Source organism: Centropristis striata, chromosome 9, assembly GCF_030273125.1.
Source record: "Centropristis striata isolate RG_2023a ecotype Rhode Island chromosome 9, C.striata_1.0, whole genome shotgun sequence".
NCBI classification, from domain to species: Eukaryota; Metazoa; Chordata; class Actinopteri; order Perciformes; family Serranidae; genus Centropristis; species Centropristis striata.
Window position 1 is genome coordinate 32825403 of NC_081525.1, and position 23642 is coordinate 32849044.

A 23642-nucleotide genomic window follows, 5' to 3' on the forward strand; every position below is an offset into this window, starting at 1 on the left:
CCGGGTGCCTCAGTGTGTGTGTGTGCTGTGAAGTGTAGCACATGTGCGTTCTGAAGAAACGACGGCTTTGTGTTGAGCGGAGCAGCAAAGGTATGTACAAGTCTGAGGGGCACGACAAGCTTGCACCCCCTAAGACAGCTGGGACAGAGGTGACCCTGGTCCTACGGCACACATACACACGTGCGCACACACACACACACACACACACACACACACACACACACACACACACACATATCAGTGGTGAGACTATCTCCTTGGCTGTCCCCCACAGCCCTGCAGCTTCTCCCGCAGCTGTTTGTAGAGAGTTTGTGCCTCCATGTGTTTAAAATGCTTTCACTTCACCAGCCTACCATCTTGTGCCAAAGTATTAAACAACACAATAACATCACTTACACACCCTAATCAAAAACAATACAGATCGTATCTGAAGCCCATGACCAGCGAGGTAAGGGTGTAATTTTAGCAGCTGGAGAACAAAACAGAGCAGCATGACATCCAGAAATAACTCCGCAGAGCACATAGTGATGGTGGTGCGCAGATAGACCGATGGCTGCCTGCAGGAAGCCCGCACAAAAAGCTGAGACAATGCCGCAGATGAGACTCACGTACACAAGACATTACATAATGCTATAGAACAGGTCAGATCAGTCCTTTGGCACACTCAGAGGCAGAAAAGCTGGAAAAGACAGGAGAGTCATAGGAAATAGGGAAAAAAGCAGCTGGAGCCTGAGAGACTGGTTTACAGTAATCTACTGTATGTTGTAATCAACAAGTATTATTTTCTGATATTCACTGATGATCACATTGTGCCTCACTGATAAATCAACAGCTCTTTTTTTTGTTCAAACTGCCTCATAAATACAAAAACATGGACATGCAGTTTGAAATATCAGTAATGGAGATTTGAATGACACTTTGATGCAAGGGAAAAAGCCTCAAGACTCAAGTCCTGGTAATGAAAGGGATAGTTTGGATTATTTACAGTGGGGTTGTATGAGGTACTTATCCATAGTCAGTGTATTACCTACAGTAGATTGTGTTCGCACACCCCCAGTTTGGAGAAGCGGGCAGGAGTATGGATACAGAAGCTACTGGCGCAGCAGCAAAACATATTTTAGTCACTTAAAAAAAAGTATCATTTCAAGTGACAGACATTCAGACAGCCATTTCTGGTTGAAAACCATTGTCTATTCTCTCTACAAATCTACCAGACTCCTTAGACAAAATCACTCCTTTTACCTCGCAGAACACAGGAACCAGTACTGTGTTTTGGTGAGGCTAACAAATTTGTGGTCAACTGTTGTTTTCAAGCACTCTCTTATTTTGAAAACACTCTATAACACACTATATTAATTTATAGTTTTTTCAAGGACTTCCAGCACCAGAAGAAACCCTGCGAACAGAATTAATGAGCAATCCATCTACAGTTTGAGAGGCAGTCCATAGCTCGAGAGGAGAGAGTCAGTTGTTGTTCAAGAGGACTGGACAAAGGACAATAGCCTCATTAATGCCACATCACAAGTGTGTGTGTGTGTGTGTGTGTGTGTGTGTGTGTGTGTGTGTGTGTGTGTGTACTGGCTCGGAAAGATATTCCCTTGTCTATGAGGACGTGTGAAAACATAGCGCTTCTGCTTGCTTCCGAAACACCTTATCAGTTCTTCAGCAGTGGAACTATTGTATGCACCCAATCACCACATACATGTATGCACTTGTCTTAGCTCACACATATCCACAGCGGCAGATTCAGATGTCTTCTCCTTCATTTCACATCGGGGTGTTGCAAACCATTCATGAGTAAATGATCGTACAGGCACATACAGGTCGGCCGCAGCCGGGAACGCCTGTGAATGTTCTCCCTTCAACTCTGTTTATATGGTCACCATGTCGGCTGTCTACATGGGAATACATCAATTAGGGGGTGGACAAATAGCAGTCGGGGCCTTAGGGCCAGAGGATCATCCTGGAATGGAGAAGAATGGAGCCCTAACCCACGGCTCACCCTGCCCTGCCCCTCTCAGGGCTTATTATGGGTTAATAATGGGCTCTAAGTGCTTCCCTCTAGGTGTGCTGGCAACAAAGCTAAGTGCTCCTTTATGTGACAGCAGAGAGGCTGGGTGGCATACAATGACTTGAAAAACTCCTCATAAAAACTAGACTGGTCTGCTTCACATATAGGGTTGCCAAAAGTATCGATACTCAAAAAAGTATTGACACTAAAACGTATCAAGATACAATACTCATTTTCAAAAGTATCAATAACCCCCGCACAGCATACAACCTCAAATATTGTTCTAATTGTTATTGTTTATTGTATTTATTTATTTTTTGCACTACCTCAGACCTGAAGCTTGTTATCATAGTTGCAGTTTCGTTTTGCACAACTGTTTATTATAAATATTTAACCTGTTGTTCTGTTAATTTTTACATGTTGCATTTTTCTTGTTAATAAAAATATTTCTGTTCAATTTTGGGGTCTTTGTTTTTATCCTTGCGGTATCGAAAATGGTATCGAGTATCGAATATTTTCCTGAGTATTGGTATCGAGTGGAAAATTTTAGTATCGTGACAACCTTATTCACATATAAGGTCAATATACAGCTGGACATGCTAAGACCAATTCTATATATGTCTTTAGACTTATTAGATCATGATACATAGGGTTGGACAATGTATATTGTCAAAATGATAAATGTAAAAGTTCTTTCAGGATGTCAAAAAATTAGCAACTGCGCAGCATTACAGAAACATTTACAAAGTGTGGGATTCAGCAGAGGCCCCACAACACAATATTATCACAATACTTGAGTCATGATGCCTTATTATTGAGATTTCAAACTTATGTAACATGCTGAGAATTGTAAAATATATCACAATACATTGAAATGTATTACCTTTTTCAACTGCATATAAAATCCCAAAGAATAACTGTGTCAACATCTTAACACCTGTCACAAATGTTGCAAGCACCTGACGAACTGAACTGTTTGTATACAGTTTACTTAGTCCAACTTATTTCACTGGGAGCATGTGTGGCCTGCTGTACAGGTATTTTAAACAATGCAAGTTGTTGGAGCCCCTTGTTGGAGGTATGAAAGTAAATGACTATTAAAGTCAAATTTTAGCACTAAACGGTTTAATTTATATAATTAAAATGATAATTATTTTTTTGTTAATACAGGATACAATATTTCCATACAAAATATCATGAAAATATGATGTGTACTGTACTCCCAATTCACCCTTAATATTTACGTCATTTAAACAACATTTAGTTCTGATGCTTGCATGTGGGAGCAAAGCAGGAGCAAACAATAGAGGCACCGCTTTGCTAATGTGGAGTACAGAGTATACAAATATAGGCTTGACTATGTGGTTATTTCATATGGACTATTTATCTATTGAATTAGAAGAAAATAAGCTGTATCAAAATATAAAGTGAAATAAATTATCTGTACCAGGATAGATGATTTTGGCCATATCATTTTGATACAATTTAATAGAGTTAATCTAAAGTCATTCAGGGTCTCTGACCTGTTTGATGCCTGTGCTTAAAAATACCATTCAGTCCTTGCGATGTAAAATTAAGAAAAAAGCAAAAAAAAAGAAAAGCAAAACCATGCCTTTGGATTGTTAACAAGATTTTCTACTTTAGCCTCACTCTATCCCCAAGTCAAACAGAAAGCGTGTTATTTTGTCCAGCAGAAGCCATAAATTCAAACAGAAAAGTACACTGAATGGAAACATTTAGCTGACATGACTACAGAGGATGTCAGAGGACCATCCTCACTGCAGATCTGCCTGCTCTTGTCCAACACATTATGCAATGCGTGCGGATGATGTCAAATGTCTGGCTGAGGTGTGTGCGATTATGCTCTCAATTCACCACAGGTAAAGAGGTGTGTTCACCACATCAGATTCCTTCAAAGAGCCAAAAAGTAAAATCCTTCTGCTGTCTCCTCCTTTTTTCTCCCCTCTTTCTTGTGAAGAGGGTTTACAGAAACACCCGAGAGCTAATCTTGATGTCTGAACAGCTAATCTGTGTGTGGTTAAGCTGTGCCAGGGTGTAGATTTAAACTGCTTTACAATGACTCAGTTTAAAGAACTGACCAGAGCCTGGGGGGGATATTTTATATCTATAGAGCTCTTAGTCAGATAGCTGAGATACTTCTGACTGCCAAACCAGCCCAGAGCATCCACATTCAATGTATGCTTTATGCCATGATGCCAGTACTCACTTATATGCTTCCTCTACTCCTCTACATATGCCATCTACAATTTAAATTGGATGAACTGCATTATTATCTTAAAGAATGATAACACATGACAGTACAGAACCAAGGTTGAGATATTATTAGAAATATCCATTATTTGCATGATATAACCGAGGTTGAATAGTCACCTGCAATACTTCATTAGGCAAGATATGTAAAATCGAAAAATTTAACGGTCTTTTCTCAGAAGAATCACATGCATCAGAGAGGATAATTGAGGACAGCAGTGCCACAGGGTGCCCATGTTAAGGATTTCTGACTGACTGGTCAGCTGGTGGGCTATTACACTGAAGGAGTGGGACGTGCTGAATAATCCACCGAAAGAGCAGCACCACATTACAACTTCACTCACAAGAACAGGGACAGAGTGTGTGTGAATGTGTATATGCATGTGCATGCATGTGTGGGTGTTTACAGTAAGTGTGAGCATTTCTAGCCAAGTCTCCAGTCTGCAACCTAGAAGATAAGCAGCAGTGATAATGCCAGCAACAGAGGACTGATCCTGGAAGCGAATCAGTGCTTAACAGACTTGGCACAGCGACTGGCCCCCTTTCTTACACCATATCTAATTTTTTCCCTGCTGCACCATTGCAGCTTCAGAGTGAAAACTGTGATTTAACCAGAAGCCACTACAACAATTTGGCCTGACTTCTACACAACTTTAAAAACATTTGGTGCTTTTTTTAAACTGACAAATGCAAGGGATGGTTTTACCATCTGCACAGCCAATCACTCACTGTTCTGATTAATCCTCACTCTTTAATGATATAAGCTGCAGAGAGACGAAGCCAAGGAATAGAAACTAGGACTGTGGTTTTGGGAAATACAGAAGGTTGACTTGTAGCAGATGCAAATGCTCAAGGCTACAGGGAGCTTGGGCGCAGAAGCATGCACTCACAACAATACAAAAACTTTGGGGGAAAAAACTCAGCTCTGTTAACCCTCTGAGCCCCTAAAAAGGCACATTTTTGCTTTTCTCACATGTATCAAATGCTTTCATCAGGAGAGAGGACAAGAGTCATGTTAATATTTTAATGTATAACATAGGTAGCTTCCAAAATATTGGAAACACTTGTTGGCACTTGGGAAAATGTATGTATAGATTCCATTTTATTCAAATGTTTGTAAAAAATAAAGCAAAGAAATTCAACTTGCATTTTTTGCTTTTAAACTCCACAAAAAAAACATTTTTGAGTTCTTTGTCATGCCATCTAGCCATGATTGTGCAGGACTTATATATATCAATGGAAAATAAGAAATAAGGCCACAGGGATGACAGGCACAAATTTAAAAAAAGCATTAACAGGGTCAATATTTCAGAATATGAACTGATTATTTGTTCAAATTCTTAAAATATGACTGCAACTTAATTAAATCCCAGAATTGTGTTTTCTGTGTCATATATTAGATTATGGCACAGAATCAGTGCCATTTTTAATGATTTTAATGGGATAACTCTTTGAAATATTTGAGCTTCAAGGCCATCGCCAGAAATCAACAGAGACAAGGCTTGTGGACAGGCAGAGCTGGTAAACTGCAGGGACTAACAGCGGAGGCTCAGACTGGGGCATAGAGAGGCTTGGCAGCCAGTCGTAGTACAGAGCAAGCGTGGGAAGAGGACGAAGGCACAGAGAAACATAAATTATTTAACATACAACCATTACAGAGTGCACAATGGTACATGCAGTCTTCAGACATAAAGCATATCTGAGGGTGTTAAAATGACTTGCACAGAAGCCCTCTATGCTTCAAACACATTCATCTGATCACGCTTATTCCCAGCTCTGACACAATCAAACTCATCAGTTTTGCCCTAATTTCTAGCCAGTTTCACCCAGAAGAGGTGTGGCCATGGCTCCTCCTAGTGGTTACTGGCTGTCACTAGGACTGACTAACTAGTTTTTATCAACAAATCATCTTTACTCCAGGATATTATCTTTTAAAGCCTATTAAATTCTCACTCATAGCTGCTGAAGCGCCTGACACTTGATTTTCCCCAGATATCACAGTGGCTGCTGTGTGACTTATCCTGGTTGTTGGGGGTTTAGCACATAGAGTCCACAGAAAAGTGGATTTGTCTCTAATCTAATTTCACCCGTGATGCAAATCAGCTTACGTCCTTGGATCCTGGATCCAGGCATCTCTCTTCTCCTCTAGGCAGCTTTAACAACGCTGCACTTTAGGTACAGCCGGCTCTACATTCAGTATCCGTACTGCTGCCAAAAAATATTCCAATCTGCTCATCTGCCCCAATTTCTATGATCTGTTTAGAGTAAAAATAGATTAGCCTATCACTTTGTTGATTTTATGAAACGAAACATCAGAAGGACCGTCATCAGTTCTTCAAACAGTCAAAACAACAGTCACTCTGACCAATCCGGCCTTATAAATCGAGTTTTAAGCCACATTTTTACAATAGACCTTTTAGATCTTGGCTGTACATTTTAATTAGATGAAGGGTTTTAGTCATTAGATGTCTGGATTTTAAGAGAGCTTGAAACAAGCTGAGAAAACCTCAGACAGCATGCAGAACAGAATTAAAGAAACCCTGATTTTGTATGTGAATCTGCCTTATTCCGTGTTTATACTGGTTTTAATCACATGGTTCATTTGTTTTGGAGAGGAGACTGCCACGGATAATTTGGTTCAGAGTAAAAACATCCTGAACGATGAACACTAAAGGAATCCTAACTGGGAGAAAGTGAGCGCAATGGCTGCTTCTGTTATTGTTCTGACAGAAAATGACATATTCCACGTTTAAGAAAGACAAAATAGAAGCAATAAACTCTCGTGCAACCTTAATGAGGGCAATTTTTTCTCTGGGTCATTTCAAAGGACTCTCCAACTGCAGTGTGTGTATCAGATGAACCCACTGCAGAGACAGAGATCTCTGAACTACTGACAACGCAAAAAGGGGGTGAAACCATCAATATGTTGCAGCCACTGATTCACCAATACTGCACTTCAACCAATACTCAGTGAGGTGGCTGTGTGGTCAGCTCCCTTTGAATCAGCACAGAGGCGGTCTGCTCCCTGCCTGTCCTTGTTTAGCTCAGTGTTTTCTAGCTGGCCTGTCTGTCTAGTGGGGTGAACAGTGTCTTGTTGGGAGACTGTGATGCTCAATTAGTGATGAGCTGAGGAGAACTGCTGCACACCTGAGCAGGGGACAGGAGCTGACTTGCCTTAAAAGTGGAGAAGGAGAAAGACAGCACAAAGCTGAAAACAACGGAAATTTCACTAAGGGGGAAGAGGAATGGAAAGCGGAGGCAGAGACCACTGGGTCAGGCATATTAATGTCTAATTTACACCAACAGCCTCCAGCCGCGTGTTTATCCTCCTCAAATGAATCAGAGGTTTCAGGCATACTGACAGAAACTCTAGTGCATATTCACATATGACACACACTGATACTCTCTGTAAAGGCAGGCAGCGACACACAGGCATGAGTTCAACAGACAAAAACGCATTCCTCAGACTGGCACCTTTCAATTACATCCCAAGAGGGCATAATTTAGCCTCTGAAGTATTCTAGTCTGTTATAAAGTGGTATGAGGCTGGATTAATAAAACCACTTCAACATGTCGATCTCTGAGAGCGTTCAGTTGGAAAGACTGAAGTTATTCCTCTTAAGAAAAACACAAACACTAATAGATATTAAAACACACACCAACGCTTAATAAGATGTGTTGACAAACCAACACTCTGTCCCACCGGTTGACTCACAGCCATACCATCTGTTCTTGTACTTCCTTTTGCTGCTGTCGCACTTTAACTTCCCTTCATAAGATCAATAAAGTTTTATCTTATCTCAACTTCCTCTTGACTAGACCTGGTCACATGATGTTATTGTCAAATGCACTGAGATCAAATCTGGCCATCCGATAAATACAATCAACACTACTGCTGAACAGATTCATTAATTGAATCCATTCAGTCATTTATCCCAGAAATATCTGTGGATAATATATTCAAGGCGCTGCTTGCATATAGCCTGGGTGATGAATCAAATAATATTTTCAATTAGGATTTTGGCTTCCAACATTTATGAAAACAAGATAATTGAGATAAAATGATTATTTTGTCACATTTTATTTGATATGATGCTCTCAATTTATCTTGTGGTATAAATTCAGCAACCCCCTTCCACCCCCTTATAGCTTACCAAAATACTGAATATGTTTTCAGTATTCATTGTATAAATCTATTGTTTTTTACATTTATGCATTTGTTTTTTTAGTTTAATTGCATTCTAAGAGAAAAGATCACTGCTAAAATAAAAACTTTAGTGTTTTTCTTACTGTTCCTTAAAAGGAGGTTTATAAGTCAATGATTAATCATGTTAAATAATTGTGATCTCTATACTGACCAAATAATTGTGATTTTTGCCATAAACTGGGCAGCCCAACCTCGTATTATCTCTTGCTATTATCATTATATACATAATTTAAAAAATATATAATCTTAAATACTTGTTTTGTGGCTTCTGGTAATTCTAAATTAGCAACTGAAAGAAGTCAATCTGAGGCATATAGATTTTCATTTTTCATTTTACAATCTAAATGACAAAGTGGTTCATAGAAAATAAAACTGATTGACAAATAATGAAAATATCTTTTCGTTTTAGCCTTAATGAACACAGACTTCCTAAAAACCAAAATAGCCTCCTTACAAGAACAAGTCAAAATTTCAACCACAAAGATGTGCGAGACAAAGCTTCAGCATTATCACATAAATAGACTACAAGGAAAATGACACTTTGATAGTCAGTGGAAGACAGAGTGCACAGTCCCAAGCTTCCTTGCTTAAGAGTCTTTGTTCTATTATTGTGTGCTTTGAAGAGTAGCAGTCTCTCTGCAGAGTGGCTGTGTGACTGCATCCTGGCTGCTATAAAAAGGCCACTCCTGCCCCGACATCGGAGAGAACAGAGCAGTGCCGACACTGAGTGGTGCTGCACTTAGTAGGTCGGTCTGTCTGTGTATTTGCTTCGAGCTAAGGAGGGTTACTTTCTGAGAAGTGCAAGCCAGGAACCGAAAAAGTGTCCCGTTCCCAATCGTGTGCACTTTCTACATGTCCTTGCTCTCTGCAATGGTGTGAGGGCGTTGGGTCTGGGATATCAGCAGAAACTGGCCAAGTTATGCCAGTAGGTATGCAGCACATGTGACATCCACTGGAGGACGAGTGAGAAACAAAGCCAACTGAAGGTAGACAGACATTAAACATTCAACCAAGTTGACACTCAGGAGTGTTCAGTCATGTCAAAGCTTAGGATGTCACAAAAACACACACAGGGAACAAAAGGGTAACCAATGTGTGCAAGCTTTCTTGATTGTAAAACACATTAAGAAAAGCCCTATATGAATAACATGCTTTCCAATAATGATATTACGCACGCTACCAAGAAGGCATTCTGTCATTACCATTTCTGATAAGCCCAGATCAGCCACTAAGAGACCTTGCCTAAGGGAAGACGGCTAGGAGGAAGGAGACGGACCATAAAGGGCATGGAGGAGTTAGTGCTGGGCTATTTCTCCATGAGATACTGCTGATCTGCACTGTTCTCTGTGACTAACAGAGCAGATAGCAATATCAATGCATGGCTATTGCTCTAAAGCAGGAACATGGGTGATGGGAAGTACTGCCACACCTCTGTTGTGTGACTATCATTTATACGACTGTTAACCCACATTATTCCTGTAACACGAATGATCTCATGAATTTGCTGCTAAAGTGAGAGGATATTAATATATAATCACATAAGAGTAGCTCTAGACTTTGATGTTTGCATGAGTGCAATCATACATATATATATATAAAAAATGACAGAAGGTGACTTAAATAATTCACATACATTTCCCACTGGATCAAACTGTGCAGTCAGCTTGCTGAGTGTGTTGTAACTGTATACATTATCAGACAGGAGATGTAAGTGAGCATGTGAAAACCACTAGGTATTGTAATGTGAGCCTGTGGTGGCTGCTTTAGTGAGTTAATGGGGTGGAATTGCTACTCAACCTCCGGAGGCAAGAATCACTGTTTACTAAACCATGTATCACATCGAGGGGCCTTAGAGGAAAAGATAACCAGCTAACCTCCAGTCATGACCCTTACAGAAGACTCTTCCTCTTTTCAAAAACATTGTTTCTCCTTTTGGGAACATTAGGTCACATGCAGCGCATACATATGCACCAACGCACTGCTAAATCTGTGTCAAATCTCAGCAATATCCATTCTGATTAAAAGGTCTCCTGTCTGTATACACATGCAATGGACAAATTACCAATCACACAGTAAAATGGATGAGATATGGAAAGCTAAGGTTGTTTGGCATGGCTATTTCCGCTAACGCGTCGTTGTCAAACTAGCATGGACTCGGCTAGCAAACGCTAATCAGCAGCAAACAAATATAAAATAAAAACGGACTGCTTCATCGTCACCACACTCCTTTTACTAAAGAGTCGTTACCTGAATGCTGTGTGAAGACATTGATCCCTGGGTCGGGCACGTTGACTGCAGCAGCCCTGCCTGGCGGTGTCCCGGTGCTACTGCCGGGTTCTCGGGGTCTCCTCCCGGCGCCGCTCCCCCGGTTCCCCTTCCCTTGGTGCGGTTGGGACGCGTGGGGCTGTGGTGGCTGCAGTCCGGTCGATGTGCTCTCACCGACGCGGCCTACCTGCTGCCCCATCCCGGTAGCTTGGTGTAAGGACGTCTGGGACGAAGCGAGAACACCCCCTGGCACCTCTGGCTCACATTCCCCCCAGCTGGAACGGCCTGGCCCGAATAGTCTTCCTCACTCCCCTCCCCGCTCTTCTTCACCGAGCTAACGTGAACTAGCTCCTATTAGCTCGCCTGGCTAGCCGTTAGCTAACGTTAGCAGCTATCAGTGAAACCCACCCACCCTGCCTTTAACAATAAAACCGCAACCCCTGCGTGTGACAGCGATTGTCTCTGTCCCGGTGATCCAGATGGTATCCGAGAATAATATAACGGTACCCGACGAGCGAGATTCGGTCAAATCTGGAGCTTTTCAGGATCGTTTAGCCGTTGTCCGGCCGCTACGCGCCCCCTCTGACGCCGCCATCTTTACCGCAGAACAGAAGATGTGTTGCACAAGGCGGCGGGGGGTTCGATCCCCTGTCACCGCGATCCTCCACCTCTCCAGCACACACACTGATGGCAAGCCCAAAGGGCTCCGAGCACCAGTGGGTAGGGGTCCGACGTTTGACGTCTGATCCCGGCGTCCTTGAGAATAATGCCCAAAAAGCTTTAAACACAACTATCAGCTATTGTTTTATCCAGCAATGCAAGGTTGATATAAAAGAGTGCTTCAATAAGCACTGCTCTATAAAACTGTAGCCCAATATATGGTCTGTCTAGGTGTGCATTTTTTTGAATTATTTCAAATTACAAAAATGCATTAAAGTCCTTTAAACAAATGTACCAACTCTGCAGAAATCAGTGGCTGATAAATCATTGTGACTGGACTCAAATTGCAGAACAAACTTACTTAGAATTAATAACAATACCTGTAACCTATATTTGATACATTTCGACATTACTTTGATTTATGGAAAAGGGTTAAGATATAATAAGTGTATAGCGCTTTCTAACCCTTGCTGCTCATGTAATATCTATATATTTTCTTTTTTTTAAGTTTCTGCTAATACAACAATTTATTGTATTTGTTGCTTTGTTTTATATTTCACATTTGTTACATCAATCAAATCAATCTGTCAAACCATTGATTTGTAAATTTACCAAATTTCTAGGTTATAGACAGTATGCTACACACTAACCCATGTATTCTAATTATGTGCAAATCAACTCTAAATAAAGAATAGTCTTTATTTAGATTTGCACATTGGCCATTATATACATATTTTTCAAATACCCAAACATAAAGTTGAATAAGAGGTCAAGCGAACATACTTCATGTTTTTATTCATAATGGTTCTTATACTTTAATGTGTCTTTAATCAACAATGATTCAGACATTTGTCTACATCGGGTGATAGAACAACATACTTTTTCACAAAATTGTCACCTGACACAATGAGCTTTTCAAGGCCAGAAAAAAAGATCACAATAAACAAAAATATGACAGTAAGTAAGCAGACAAAACAATTTGCTCCCAAAATAAATATCTAATTTTAATGAACTGCATTTCCGCAGGTTGGCTCTTTTTACTACGATAAATATTATCCTCATTAACAAAATCTCAAAGGCATAAAAGCCAGCTGTGGTGTTCTCAGGAGTTACTTAGTAATAAGTACATAAGGGCTTTCCAATATCTTGGTTATTATCTGTACACACTATAAAAAATAAGTTGCTGGTACATGTGTTTGTTAATATAAAATTTATAAGGGACTCTGTGGAAATCTCTCTGGCTCCTGACCACAATTCACAGTCAACTTGAGCAGAGGAAGAATCTAAACTAAAAGCTTTTAATACAGTGCCACCTTGTGGTCATACAGTTTTTGGAAGTGCTGAGTTTTCCATTGCTGGTTTTTACTTCAAATTGTGCATCTCATTAATATTCTCAAGCAAAAATACAATCTCCCTGCACTGAAATATGTCAGAATTGGCAACTTTGACTTTGCATTAACTTTGCAATTTCCCCATATAATACAAATGTGTAAACACATAATTTCAAACCCACAGGAACTAAAAGCACACAGAACAAATTCCTTCTTCCATTAGTTTGGCATGTAAATTACTGTTCTGTAAAATGCATGGTGTGATTTGAACAACAAAACACTATCTAACTTAATTTAGTGTCTGATAAAGCATTCTGTAGCCCTTAGTGCTAATAAAGTATCGTCACTATTTCAACGTCATAACGTTCTAGCAGCCAGCTGCAACAATTACACCTTCACATAACTCTCAACATCGGTCATGAACAAACTGACAAACATCCTTTAGGTTCACAGGAAACTTTCCATCCATGATGCAAGATGGATGTTCAATTGAAAATATATGAATCATCAAGATTACATTCAGCGGTCAACACTTCAAACTGCATACTTGTCATTGCTGTCTTGTTTAACATTTAGTTTTCTGTTTTCAGTTCCTTGATTTTTTTATTTTGATAGCTTCAGTTACTATTAAAAAAAAATCAAAATAAATCGTATTGGCAGTGAAAACAAAACAAACATTGAAAGGCTTTCCAATCATACTGAAAGTTTTTAGTAATAGAGCAGTAATTGCAAACTTTGTTAAAAATTAATCACTACTGCACATGTGAATGTTTGTATAGTGTATTTGTTTGTACTCCGCTGCCATATCATGTTTGCCACTAACATGGAGTGGCTTCACAGTTGATCAAGGCAAAATTAATGCGATAACATCTGAAAAATAAAAAAAACATTAAAATAAATGAGTTCACAATTTCAGATTTTATGTGAACTTTTAAATTTGTTGGGTGTGTTTCTGAAACATAAAAGTGGTAAATAAGGCATCACTGTGACTTTGCTGTTCGAATAAAGAACATTTTGGCAGACACTTATTAAATCTCCTCGATACATTCATACACAGACTCAGTCATGACCTTAGTGCAAAAACATAAAACAAACTTGAAAGACCAGAAGTTATGACAGTAACAGAAAGGCTGGTCTGATCAGGGATGATCCTCGGCAGTAGTCCAAACATAGATCACAACCTATCAGTCCGCCGTCAGGCCTCTCTGACAGCTCCAGGAGCGAGGCTTCAGTAGCTCAAGGAAAGAAGGCTGAAATCAAACAGAGGAATACATAATGATATAATAACTTTCTTCTGAATTATTGTGTTTAAATAAACAGCATAACATATATAAAATTGCTGCAGGTGGTACCTCCTTCAAGGGGCAATAGCGCTGGGCATACCACTCCTGGGAGTACAGACAGATAATGACTCCCTGACCCAGAAAGAGGGACGTCCACATGATTACGTTCCAGATAGGACCTTTCCTTTGGTCGTGCAGAATGAAGTTGAACATCACTGTAAGGGGAAAAAAATTTGGAAGACAAGGGTGGAAGCATAATGAAAAATAAATGCGGAAAGATATTACCTCACCACAATATTGTGTGTCATAACACAGACAGAATAATAATATTATTTCAAAGCAAGTGTGGGAGACCGATATACAATAAAAACAGAGTGGTGTGATAATAGGGTGGAGCGCTGAGTTCTGTTGTCTTACTTCCAAAGCACATAAAGAGGCAGAAGAGCACAGGATAGAAGAAACCAAAGCAGATTGCAAGAATGTACTCGTGGACCACTGCAGACACTGTGAACACAAACAGCATGGCTGCGGGTCTGAAACGCTTCCGTGACATCTGGAATGACAACAGTGAAGAGAACAGACATTTTAAAACAACAGTGGCATACAGCTTTAAGTGGCGACACTACAGGTGAATAGGATACTATTTTAACCTATAGATAATATCACCACCAAACGCCCTAAGTTTGTTATTTACATTAACAAAATATCTTTTTGCATTACAAGTTTTCTGAAATGTTATGTTTAGATATGTAAATAAAGCGTGAACACATTAAATGTGCGCAAATTTACAAAAATTTCCAGGACATGAATCTGAACACTAGATGAAGCACATTTCAAAGTTATTATTTTACTTTGTTGATATATTAAAATAAAACTTTTTTGTACAAAAGGTCATTTGGATATCTCCTTTAACAATTCCATAAATCAGAAAATACTGTCAAAAACCATCAGAAAAAAAAAAATGTCATGATTTTAGGAAAAAAATGTTATAAATCAGAATCTCAATGATATATTGACAAACCTCTCTGTGAAAACCTTCAGAATATAGTTAGGAGTAAAACTCTTAACTTTGGTGTCCGTAAGTGTAGCTGAAGTTGAGATTTATGGCTCATAGCATAAGAAAAAACGGCCTTCAATTCAAGACATTCTTATTGGAAATTACTATCTGAAGACAAAATATTGAATCTAATTCTTAGCAACGACAATACATAACCTGTAAAACACATAATATTGAGCAGGAGAGTGGGAGCTTTCTAACGATGCCTGTGATGAGGTTTATGTTCGTGGTGCTACATGCTACAATAGAACGCTGACTTTTAGTGAATTTAAGAGAAATCTACAAAATGCAGTTAAGTATACAAACCTAAATGTTTGTTTCGGATGTTTTCATTATTGCACAAAACCTCAAAATTGACCTGTTCATGAAAAAACGATATTCTGCCTAAAGCGTGTCACCTTAATTTGATCCATGTTTTGTTTTTTTATGACAGCTTCCATTATGCATATATTCATTCTTAACAATTCTTCTGCTGTTTTCAGTTTCTTTTTGATCCATTCATTTTCAGTTTAGCAATACATTTGAAAATGTGTTTAGAAATTGCTTTTCACACTGATATTATAATTGCCTGCATCACAGTCCATAAAAACCCTTATAAACTTGTCTTAACACAGGATGCAGCTGCTGTTTTTCCACACAAAAATATTGTATCATTAGTAAAAACCACTCACCCACAGGAAGTCCCGGTACACATAGTAGTACAGCCAGTCATGGACCACCACATTCCAAGTGCGATAGTAATTAGCAAAAGAGGTTGAGTTCCACCAATCCTGTGATGCATGATCAAAATTAATCAAGTCAAGTATAAAGCACAACATAAGAACTTAATTTATATTTTGCTGTAGCTGCCAGTAACAGAAGTACCTTGTAAAACATCCTGTCAGCAAAGCGCAGCATCTCAGCAAAAGCATTGAGCCAACAGTGGAGGAAGGCGAAGAACCCCAGGAAGAGAACCAACACTCCTGCAAATTATAAAAAAGACACACTTTTACTACTGCATCCCTTTGAATGTGAATATATTAAAATAAAGAACAAAGGTGAATGTTGGCCAAAAAATAAGAAAATTGAATTATTGCTTCAAGCTAAAATGTTTCATATTTACATTGTTGTTGTTTTTTCTCACTTTCATATGATACATCTAATTGTATAATTATATGCATACATAAATATATCATATAAATAATATTATGTTATAATAATATTAATAGTAGTCTGTTTAAATGGTAGTATAATATTCTCCAAATGGTAGGGAGTACCACAACTTCTACAATTGTTTTATTTTCTCTTTTTTGTTGTTTTTTTGTGCGTTTGTTTTTTTTTAACAGCTTTACATATTTATTACTTGTTGGGACTAGGAATTGTTTTTTCACAAACAAGTGAATACTGTTGTTTGTTTGTTTTACAACAAAAAACATTTTGTACAAAAGCCTGGGTAATTAAGATTTGTTTTTTACCTCACTTTAATATGATAAATTTCTGTTTGTGTTGCCTAAAAACAGTAAAAACATAAATTAGCCATTATAATGTCCTTTGAGTGGCCTAACATTATAACACTGTGTCGCATTCCCCAAAATGTAAGGGTAGCTGAGTGAGACTTATGGGTTTATGAAAGGGTTTTTATTGATAAGGATCCAAACTAGTAGCTGATCTTACCTGGCAAGATGGAGTTAAAGACACAGAGGACCATGGCTCTCAGGTCAAACAGCTGCAGGCTGATGCTGCGGAACTGAGGGATGCACAGCCGCACAAACACGTAGTAGGCATAAAACAGACAGCCAAGTACCTGTGGGGTGTGGATGGATGAATCTGTTAGAAAGATTTCCTAATATATTTTGCAGTTTTCAATAACGCCAGCCTTAAAATATGAAAGAGGTTGGTACCTGAAGTAGCTTAGTGGCCACATAGCCCCATCTGATCACTGGGTTCCTGCATTAAGTGAGAAACAAGGTCTTACCAAAGACATAAGCTACTGTACGGGATAAAAGCAAAACAATAAGGGTGTCTATCTACCTGGGGTACTTGTCTCTGTAGATGAGTGTGGGCGCAAACAGAAAGTATAGATACTGAGAGACCTGAGGGACCACCGGGCTGGGGGCTACAGATGAGAGAAAAGACTGCTTATCAATATAAGGACATAAGGAAAAGTAACAAATGCAGTTCTGCAAATCAGAACTCCACATGGATACTGAGGGAAAAAATGTGCTGTTGCTGTAAAAGTGACATACTGGTCTTTTCTTTAGTCCAGGTCAGTACTCTTGGTACATTCTCCCTGACAAAGGAGTGGCCTTTCATCATTAGACGCACCTGGAAACAGACAAATCATAAAAACAAACACAGAAATAAAATTAAAAATACCATCTAATGAGTCAATTCAAGAAGGTAAAGTGAGTTTACAGCTATTTCAAAATTCCCAAGGCAAGAAACACAACTAGTTAGTTAGTTAGTTTAACTGTGGATCTACCTGTTCCAGGATGATGATGAAGCAGGATGCAGGTGGGAAACTGTTGGTCACCACCACATATGTGGGCAGGAAGCCCACACCCAGAGCCTGGTAGAGCAGAAAGACAGTGCCAAATAGCAAAGTGCACAACCTGGGGTGTTTGTAAGACCCAGACTGGGTCTGTGACCACAGGTGGAACAGTGAGTAGGGAACCAGCAGCACAGACAGGAACATGCAGATCCATGTGCACACCACCAGAGGGATCTGTCCAAACGCATAGACCAGGAGCTCAAAGTGCAGCACCAGTCTGAGGCAGAGGAGATGAAGTAGAGAGAGGAAAGTTAAAAGTGAAAGCGCTTAGGAATTAATGACTTCAACAAATGTTTATAAAACCAGAAGGAATCACCCATATACATTACCTGCCTTCATCAATGACATCTACCACCAGTGTACTGAGGATGAAGAGAATGAGCAGGGCAATAAACATGTGGTAGATGGTCCTGATGTGGTTCACCTCAAACAGCTCGCTGTACAAAAACAGACAGCAGGCAGAAATCTCAATGAAGTTCACTGACAGTGATAAACAAATGATTATACATTACACATTATTTACATTTCTTAAATCTAACAAATGAAACTTACTCTAAGAGGGACCTGCGACTGACGAACTGCTTGCCCTGGCCATGAGGAGGCCGGAAATACCTAACAGAAAACAGAGTGACATCAGAGTGACATCAGTGACCAGCGTGTGTGTGACCAAGACAGAAACAGGAAAAGGTTATTCATGTGTGCTGAAAACCCAAAATCTGGTAATAGTAGGCATGGGATGATTTTATGTCACTAATATGCTGGATAATATCATTACATTCCTGATATTATCCACTGAAACACACTGGAGTGATGGGCTTTTGATCGTGCACATTTCTACACAAATTTCCAAATCAAACTTTTACTTGTGGGTATACAGTAGGCACCACATTCAGCTTATTGTGAATGTTTTTAATCATAATCCACAATATGGGCGTCCCATCCCTAGTATTTACTGCAACTTAATGCAAAATTTGCTTTGATAAACTAGTAGAAGTTGAATGGCAGCACCTGAGTTTACTCCTCTCCTTGTCTGACAGTGGAGGTGAGAAGACAGCAGGAACAGGTGCAGGTTCCAGGCTGGCCGACTCCTCGATGAGACTGTCCATGAAGTCATTAACCTGACTGTCAAACTGATGCATCAGGTCACTCTTCAGGTGCTGAGCAACAGAGCAAAAGACAAAAGGAAGATCTGTTATTCATAGTCTGCAAATACATGATCAAATATGGAATATCTTGGTGTTAAAGATGAGAAGGATCATAGTTACAGTTGACCAACTCTGCTCAAGAGAGAAGAGGAATGGTTCCTTGTGCAACCCACTGAAACGTTTACTCATCAGCAGCAAGCTTATTATAGTTAACAAAAACGAAATAAAAACGAAACGAAATATCGAAAACTAGAATTGAAAAAACATTTTCGTTAACTGAAATAAAAATAAAAGCATGAGTATTTATAAAAACTGACTAACTGAAACTGTATTGTGTGGTTACAAAACCAGCTAAAACTGACTAAAATTATACTGAAAATGTCCTTAGTTTTCGTCTTTGTCAAATTTTTTCATACATAAACCTTTTTGGTTGATATGAAATCTATTTCATCTATCTGGTTTTATGACTTAATGAACTTATTGGGGCTGAGATGGATAATAAAAGGAAATAAAGGCAACATTTATTGTGACTTCTTCGAATACCCCGTTACAAAAAACTAAAACTAACACTAAAACTAATAAAAACTAAACTAAAACAAAAATTTTCAAAAACTAAAAACTAAACTAATTCTAGCAAACTCACTCTAAAAACGAAGTAAAACTAACTGAATTTGAAAACAAAAAATCATAACTAAATTAAAACTAAAACTAATGAAAAATCTAAAACTATAACCTTGATCAGCAGTGGGTCTGGATAATTCATGAACTAAAGGTGGATTTTTGACAGGCCAGGTTAAGCACTTTTACTAACTGAAATTAATGCCTTACAAACCTCTGCTTTCCTTTTCAGTTGTAACTTTTTGCTGATCACATGTTCCACCTCGATTTTTCCTGAAATTGGAAAGAGAGAACACAATTCTGAGCGTAATGATGAAATAAAACATGTCAACATGCTCCTTTGTAATCTTCCAATATCATTATAAAGCTAAGCGCTCTGGACGTGCCCAAATTAACAACAGGGCCAACAGAGTTGCCAGGTTACCAGCTGCCTCAACAGAACTTCGACCTGGTAAACATCAATTCACGCCATGTCAAATATTTCAATAAGTGACAAACAGATAATCTACAGGCTGGTTATCTGTGGGGCATTTGAGGAGACGCTTTTGTCTGCTTTTGTTTCTCACATATGATTAAAATCTATTTTCCTAAACACAAAGAGACATTCTATTCGTTCTGGAGGTTGAGATTTTCAACAGTGATTGAAATACGTGTTGCTAATAGTTGAGTACTGTACATTTGTCATTATGTTGCAAGAGTGGAGCAGTCTGGGAAATAGCAGAAGTCAAATCACATCCGGCTTTTAGATACAATGTTGCAAATGACAAAAGGAGACGCCTATGACATCTATTTGACAACTTGTGGTTAAGGTTACTATAGGTTATTATGATACTAGACAGTTGTCTGCTGATGAACAAGTTCTTTCAGTTACTGAGGTCAATCATTCAAACGACATTCAGCGCTCCACCCAACTATTAACACACAGGAAAGCAAATAGAAAAGAGCAGACTGTACTTGACAATGAACCCATGAAGGCTAGTAATATACATTTTACTGACGGATGCACTGATTCTGAATTCTGGGTCGATATAAATCTTTAAAATTACAAATTGGATGATAGCTGATGCAAGTAGTTACATATCGGACAATGTTCAGCTAAAATATCGGGCCATACGGATATTCTTAAAATTACCTTTTTCACCATCTTTAATGTTTTTTGAGTGTATTTTATTTTTATTCTGTCAGACATGCCACACTGCTGTTTTACAGTCGTCATTTCTCATTATCAGTTCATTGATCGTCACACTAACTGTGTCAAAGGTCATACATCACATTGTTTAAGAGGAAACACATCATCACATGACTTCAATGACTCATACATCCAGGGAAATTTACTAGAATTAAAAAAACGGTTGGGGATGAATCAACTAGCTCACTGTAATAAGAGGTCAATGTCCTCTCTCTGAGCCACGATGATGACGATGGTGATGAGGATGATGAGAGTTGAGGTTTTCTTACCATTGCTGGTAGCGTGGTTGCCTCCGTTGCCTTGCTTGTGTTGTCCCGGACTACCGTCTCCTTCCAAAGAGCTGTCTAAATCAGAGAAGGTGGGCGTCTTAGGGGCAGCTCGGCAGCGAGACCGGAGGACAGTGTCATCCCCACTCTCCATTCTAAAGAAAAGACAGGTAACTTAAATACAACCCAGTTTTCCCACAAATGAATGTTATTTTTTTCCCAAAATGGTATATGGGACTGCATGCACAGCTTATCAAATATTCTATTTGTTTTAACTGTTAAATTAATCACCAACTATTTTGATGCACAATTAATCAGTAAGTAATTTTTTAAAGAAAAAAACCCTCAAAACTCTGTGATTCAAGCCTTTTAAATATGGACATTTTCTGGTTTCTTTTACTCCTCTATGAAAATAATGTGGAATATCTTTGAGTCACAGACAAAACATTTGAGGTCATCATCTTGGGCTTTGGGAAATGCTGAGACATTTTTCACAATTTTGACTATTCGACAACGGATAATAATAATAACAACACATCAACGGACTGCGAAAGACATGCATACCCATCCCCCTTCACAGCCTGCAGTGTGCACACACATACAGCAAAGAGACTGTTACCACATTCATTTATTTTTTGTAGGAAACTGTAAATAAAAACTATTCATTAAGGTTTCACCAAGTAGGCTACCTCCCTGTAAATAACCTGCAAATGTATGAGTCATTTTTTAAAGCTGCTTTAACTGTTGTTTGCCCTTTACTGCTTGTATTTTTTATCATATATCTTTGTTTTCCTATTTACTATATTTTTTATACATTGTGTTTATACATGCATAATTTTCTTCTCAACGCATGAAGTGAAATCATCCGAAATTGAACTTGAGTATAATGACAATAAAGCTCTTACTGATTCCTGACAACAGAATCAGAGGCAGCATCACTAAAATAAAAGGTGAAACGTGTCCTGAGGACACACAGAGCAGCTGCTGGTCGGAATGCGGAGGATTTTTGACTGTCAAACAAAGCAAACCTCAGTTGACAGTCAAATCAGCCTCACATGACGCGGGCATGCAGCAGACTGACGGCTAACAGTGTGGTTAGCTCCCACAAGCCCACATAAGAGTCAGTATGTCACATCAATGAGTTAAATACACATGTTTGAGCTAAATATCCACACGGTTTAGTGTTAACTCCAACATTAAAGCGTCTGCCTGGTGACACCTGCCCTGCTAGCGCTGCTGAGCTTTAGTCAAATTAGCCCACACTTGTTGACGTTAGCTGCGGAACAGGTTGACGAAAACAATAGAGGAGCTGTAAAAAACAAAACAAATATCTATCTATTGACTTCCCGGATACATACTCGCTTCAGTCCGCTGGGTGCTCCTGTCTTGTGAAATGGACCTCCGCCGTCGTTGAGTCAAACTCCTCCAGTGACAACAGTCCGGCTGCTGCTCACCATCCCCATGCTATCAACCATACAGTCTATGGTGTCAACACAGGAGGTGATGAGCGCGGTGGCTGACCGCTCATTGGTCCAAAGTCTCTCCTCCTTTTGACGTCACCAGCGCCCACAATGTGGTCTGGTTAATGGCTCATTTAAACAGCTGCCCATGCAGAAAGGGCAGGTAAGCTTTGAACTGGAGTAACCCCATTAGTCCCATATTATTATTATTATTTTAAATTAATTACTAGAATTCCCTTTTTTCTTTCATTTTCATCCAGGAGGAAGAAAATGGTGGTAGATAACAACAAGTAGTTGAATGATATCATGGGCCTTGTAAGTCTGTGTTTTTATTTCTTCTGTTATTATTATATACATTTTATCCCTTTATTGTATTGTTTATTATTATTGACTACTACACAGTTGCTCATATAATTTTTTACCTCTTTATTTATTGTCACAGTGTGATTTATTCTTGACAGATAAAGTGTATATCTTCTCAAAGCTTTATTAATCAGTCTCATCAAAACATATCACAATGAAAATGAAACCACAATTAACAGAAGATTGTGTCTGAAAACAAAATTATTTTATGGGGAATGTTTTTTAAATTATTATTATTGTCTCTAGACAGGGCTATATGTTACAACTCAACAGCTTTAGCAAATTGATTTTTAATTTTACGGTCCCGTTCAGTCCTGCTTGCAGGCCTAGTTTTTAATTTTAATACTGTTTAAAAACACAAATGTCACAACATGCTCAGGTGTATATACTGGGTAATACAGCATTTTTCCAAATTCAGAAACAAATGTTAAGGGGTAAAACTCCAAGAATTAGAAAACATGATCAACGAAGTCAAAGTGTTGCTAATTAAAGTGTGTCACAAACAAAGGGCCATGTGAAGATTTAATCATTTGAAATGTAGTACGTCTTTGACCAGTTTTATCCTCTTAGTAAGGCATGATGCTTCATAAATCATGAACTAAACTGGTCTTGTGAGTTGAGTGTGGCAAACACAATTAACCGTGTAGACACAGGGATGCATTTATGAAAAAAATGAATCTAACATCATCTAATATAATGGCAACCATTCTGGCTTAAGGTTGATATAACCACAGATTTGTTTCTGGACTGTTTTCATTTGCACAAGGGCAAAAAAGGATCATGGGTGAATTTGTGAGGGAGACGGAGAAAGTCTCAAAATATATGCGGTAAAAGGCAGTCATATAATATACTTTGACTCTGGCTGCAGGCCTTTTCTGTCAATACAAGGCCACTTTGTGACGACTTCTGACGGTAATGGAAGAAGTATTCAGATCCCTTAAGTACCAAAACCATACTGCAGAATTACTCCACTACTAGTAAAAGTC

The 23642-nt window shown here is 38.9% G+C and overlaps 2 protein-coding genes across 3 annotated transcripts in view; both read right to left on the bottom strand.

Moving 5' to 3' along the window:
- Positions 1-11415, bottom strand: part of abl2 (c-abl oncogene 2, non-receptor tyrosine kinase) — a 29040-nt gene extending 17625 nt beyond the window's left edge. For both annotated transcript variants that reach the window (XM_059340789.1, XM_059340788.1), the window contains exon 1: positions 10737-11415. In XM_059340789.1, coding sequence (XP_059196772.1) covers positions 10737-10953 — 217 coding nt within the window. In that variant the 5' untranslated portion in view covers positions 10954-11415. The remainder of the gene's footprint in view (positions 1-10736) is intronic.
- Positions 11416-12192: 777 nt separating this feature from the next.
- Positions 12193-22317, bottom strand: soat1 (sterol O-acyltransferase 1). The gene is made up of 16 exons (XM_059341849.1): positions 22192-22317; positions 20837-20988; positions 19593-19651; positions 18624-18772; positions 18168-18227; positions 17945-18052; positions 17547-17832; positions 17311-17389; positions 17096-17180; positions 16966-17011; positions 16739-16868; positions 15950-16047; positions 15757-15855; positions 14446-14581; positions 14098-14243; positions 12193-13995 (listed from the first exon to the last, which is right to left on the bottom strand). The coding sequence occupies exons 2-16, from the start codon at positions 20985-20987 to the stop codon at positions 13930-13932; spliced, it is 1698 nt and encodes a 565-aa protein (XP_059197832.1). The 5' UTR covers position 20988; positions 22192-22317; the 3' UTR covers positions 12193-13929.
- Positions 22318-23642: the final 1325 nt, after the last annotated feature.